The 4,734-nt window shown below is 36.2% G+C and overlaps 1 protein-coding gene across 1 annotated transcript; it reads right to left on the reverse strand.

Moving 5' to 3' along the window:
* Positions 1–299: 299 nt before the first annotated feature.
* Positions 300–1,841, reverse strand: LOC130712466 (probable WRKY transcription factor 27). Its single transcript, XM_057562298.1, has 3 exons — positions 1,345–1,841; positions 1,097–1,210; positions 300–1,008 (listed from the first exon to the last, which is right to left on the reverse strand). The coding sequence occupies exons 1-3, from the start codon at positions 1,839–1,841 to the stop codon at positions 300–302; spliced, it is 1,320 nt and encodes a 439-aa protein (XP_057418281.1).
* Positions 1,842–4,734: the final 2,893 nt, after the last annotated feature.

The raw sequence follows: 4,734 nt of genomic DNA on the forward strand, positions 1-4,734 counted from the left end.
AATACATAAATAAATAATTGAAAATACACTTATAGGAAGAACTTGGATAACTCTATAATCCTAGACATCTTGGGCATAATATATGGAATTTGATGGACACTCTGCCAAAATAACAACACTATATAATTTAAGAAATAAACTATTGAAATTAAGAAGATGAATATATTTGACTTCTCTAATGTGAATGACACACTTTAGAAAGAAAAGTAAGTCATCGTAACCAATGGCTTTGATGAATTACTTTATCCTCTAAGGTGACTCTCTCCCTAAAAGCAGAAAAATCCAAAACTTCCAATGGTTTAGATCAACCACCGCGTGCAATTAGGATCTGACTCGCCCATGTGAGTGACTCCACCATCAAAAGATTGATATCCCATTTCGAAGATGTTTGACATGGCAGCAAAGTTAGGTATTAGTATGTCATCATCCTCATCGGAGAGTGATTTAGGTCCTATATCCAGGTCAGGGCCTTCGGGTTCTCCATGGTTAACCATTTTGTCATCGTCCTCCAGCAGATATGATATGGGTACTAGAGTGTCATCACCATCGTCGGAGACTGATTTAGCTTCTATTTCCGAGTTAGGGCCTTCGGCTTCTCCATGGATAACCATTTTGTCACCATTCTCCAGCAGATCTGATATGGGTATTAGAATGTCATCATCATCATCGGAGACTGATTTAGGTTCTATTTCCATGTCAGGGCCTTCAAGTTCGCTATGGTTAACTGTTTTGTCACCATTCTCTAGCAGATCTGACACCAGCATGGGAGGAATACCCGATAAACTAACGCTCCCAGTGTTGGTGGGTGCCTTGGTTTGCGAGGTGTTAGGTAAATGGGTCGTTAATGGCTTGACCCTTGAGGTTTTGCAAAGCATGTTCCGAAGAAGCGGTTTCTCATGATCGTGATCTCCGATGTATGTCACAATAAACATGCTCGGGTCCGTTCTGCTTCGTTCTACTTGCTTTTTCGCGTCACATTTTTTCATGTTGTTGCATTTGTAATAACTCCTGAAACAAATGACAACTTTCTCAAGTATTACTACTCAGCTGCATCTTCATATTTAAATGTGTTAAAGTTTCAATAACGTATGTGTACCTTGGATACGTAGAACCTTTGATGGGTTTTTGTCCATATTTTCTCCATTCCCACATATCAGCTGTTATTTTGTCAGCGGTCACATGCCGAACTGTTTTCATCTGTTCGGTTAACCTAGATAAAGTAAATGTACAATGTATCTTCTCATTAATGCCATAGGACATTATGGTTGTAAAAAAATTCAGTTTTTTTTTGTAATGAGATTGATTAATGATCGATTTTAAATATGTAAAATATTAATATTTTACCTTGGTTTGGGTTCTTGGATATTGGTCTTTGACGAAGCCACATAATTGGTTTGGGGTACTTGGTGTTGGATGTTTGGCTGAGCAATAGGACTTGTTTGGGGAACATGAGTGGGTAGAGCCACAGGATGATGGAGGCCTTGCTGTATCTGTTGTTGTCCATAGATTCCTGTAAGGTTAGATAAGGTAGAGTTAGGATTGAGAATGACATTACCGTTAGTGTTAAAGATTGTGGTGGTCGTAGTAGTGGTGGTGGGGTTAATGAAATTCATTAGCGCTTGGCGTAGCTCTTGCATCCCATTGGTTCTAGGTTGCACAATATCATAAAAAGAGGATGAGTCATTTTCTTGTCTAATTGGAAAAAAGGTTGTGATTTCCTGAGGGGATATGGAATTTGTGACTGTGTTGGGTGAAATTTCTCTATTGGTGTTTGAAGCAACAAATGTGACATCTTTGCCGCTACGAACAATGGCAAAGAGATCCCAGTCCTCACTAGACATCTGAGAGAATAATTTGGATTTCTGGGTATGTCCAGAAATTCTCACTTAACCACAGTGTGTGTGTGTGTGTGTGTTGAAGAACGGTGTTGTGTTTTGGGAGGAATTAGGGTGTGTGTGTATGTGTGTGAGAGAGAGAGAGATATATAATTTGAACCAAGCAATTTGGGGATGGAGCACATACCATGGGAAATTCTTGATTATTTATAGGAAAATTGTTCGTTCTCCCCAAATACACTTGATATAGAGATAAAAATATAAGTGAGAAAATAAGAGAAATGATAAATGATGTGATAGAAAAAAAATTCAGTAAACCCACACTCAGCGGAGAGAGATATGAATAGAATAAAGAGAAATAACATATATGATAAGTGATGTGATAAGAAGAAAAAATGAGTCAAAATGTGATGGAAGATAATGTAGATATGAATGTATCAAATAAAATTATTCATTTGCATTGAAAAGTAAACAATAAAAATTGGATAAGGATAGAGATCAGATAGAAAAGATACTGAAATTATTTTTGTTCTTATCTTTTCTGTTCTTTTCTCAGAGATTTAGGAGGTTTTTAAGGGATTTTGTCTCCCTCTTAAAAAGACCAAATTAAACTCACTTGTCTTTTTCATTGACTTTGATGTAATTTCAAAGGGGAACCAGTTAGAGTGGCACTGATCCATATGCTTTCTTAAGGTGCCTCTACAGCCCCACACACAAGGGTATGCTTAGAAACGGCTCAGCCAATGCATACTCCGTTGAATACATGTTCCAGGTTTGATGGCATTCTCAGCTACGTTTCTGTTTCAACTTTAAATACGAATTTAATAATTTTTGTATCCTTCTCTTGGCTTTATGTGAAAGTCAAAAAGAAAACGTACGTAAGAATTTAATAACATCATTGACTTTGGAAATCCAATTAACATTACATTTGGTGTGAAGTGATTTCTGAAAGATATTATTAAAAGTAATTTTTTTTCAAAAAATAAAATTTTAAAATATTTGACGGTGAATTTTTTGGTGAACCTCATCTATCCTTTATTGAGCAATATTGGTCCAGGTGGTAAAAGTTAAAAGTGTTCTAAGAGTTGTGTAGCCTAATGTAAGAATTAAACTTTTAGACATTCAAACAACTATTTTTAACCACTATGTTTCAAAATAGTAAATGTTAAGATAGAGAAGAAAGTCCAAAAAGCATGCATATTGAGAAATTCAATCAATATTGTTAATTTTTAAAATATATTATTTTTTTGTATTTTATTCTTTGAAATGTATTTTTTTCTCTCCCCATTTATTCTTCTGATATGGGCGTTATATGAAAAAAATATCAATAAATTAAATGCTCCATTAAAATGATATGTTTCAACGTAATTGTTAAGAAAGAGAAGAAACACGCCTATTGAGAAATTCAATCTATATTGTTAATTTTTTTAAATATATTTTTTATTTTCGTATTTTACTCTTTCAAATATATTTTTATCTCTCAACATTTATTCATCCCACAGGGACATTATATGGAAAAATATCAATAAATACTCCATTGAAATTCTAAGTGAATAAATATTATGAAATAATTTTTAACCTCTGTGCATATATAATTATTTTGAAACGGAGATACTATTGTCTAGAAGTTAAATGAGTTATGCATAGGGTGCTTTAATTCACACTTAGTTTTTTTAATAAATCATTAAGATGGCATTAATGATTTACTATTACAATTAATGTCGCTCAGGTTAACATTAAATTTATAACTAAGAAATTTTCATTGTTCACATTAATGATTTAAAATTTACCTAATAAAGCATTATTACTCCACTTAATTATATTTATATTATTAAATACTTCAATTATAAATATAAAATACTTTTTTATAACTTAACTATTAAGTTGTTTGTAAAAAAAATTAAGGTGAAGGATGGTGCCTCATTTCAAGACAAGTAAGTTATCAAGTTCAAAGAGCACTTGCAAAACGCTTACATATATCACACATCAAGAGGACGAGTGGGGTTCCAACATGAAACCTGTCAAATATGAGATCAATCATGTTCCATTGAACCAACCTCTCTTCTCAGAAAACCTTCTATTTATATTCATGAAACGCCTGCTTGCATTTATCACTGAAACACCTTCCAAGACATTGTTACCAAGATCATCTTTGAATGTCTTAAATTCACTTGGTCGGTGGTAAACGTTGATCCTCTGTTGGGATTGAGGGACGAGGCGTTTCGGGAATAAAGATCAGGAATTTGCAGATCGGTTGACCTGCACGTTCGCAGTCCAAGAGTTTCCTCAGCGTGTTACATACGGCTTACACGGGCCAGATCACCAGGACTCACGATGGGCATGGCTTCAGCGAGGAGGAAAGACCCGGACTCTGCTGCGGCTGACTTACGCAGTTAAAGAAAAACGTAAAGCTTGACGAAGCAAAACACAAAGGGAGCTCGGAATTTTCATTATGAGAGGACAGAAAAATAGATTGTTGTTACATGGTTGACTTAAAGACTATTAACGTTTTACGTCTTGCTCTACGTCTTCTTCATTTAGGAAACGCTCGGCGACGAAGCCGGGAGGATCGTCAGGACCGACCAGTCCGGCGGGAGTCACCTTCTTGAATGCTCCCATCTGGCCAAGATCAATTCGGGGATGGAGGCGTTGAACTTGGGTTTTGGCAAGAAAGAAACCGCGACCGCGCTCGAAGACAGCGGCAACAACGACATTTAACCTCATCTTTTCCTTTAAGGCCTTCGTGTCAGACTGGGCCTGGGCCTTTGCTGCAGACAGAGCCTCGTCTTTCTTCGCTAGTTCAGCACAAGGAGTTTCAAGTTTCGCACCCATTAAAGAGATGACTTGATCCTTGGAGGCCACCAAATCTTCCTTCGCGTCGGACTCCAACTGCGCCTCC

This window comes from Lotus japonicus, chromosome 4 (genome assembly GCF_012489685.1).
Source record: "Lotus japonicus ecotype B-129 chromosome 4, LjGifu_v1.2".
Taxonomy (NCBI): Eukaryota; Viridiplantae; Streptophyta; class Magnoliopsida; order Fabales; family Fabaceae; genus Lotus; species Lotus japonicus.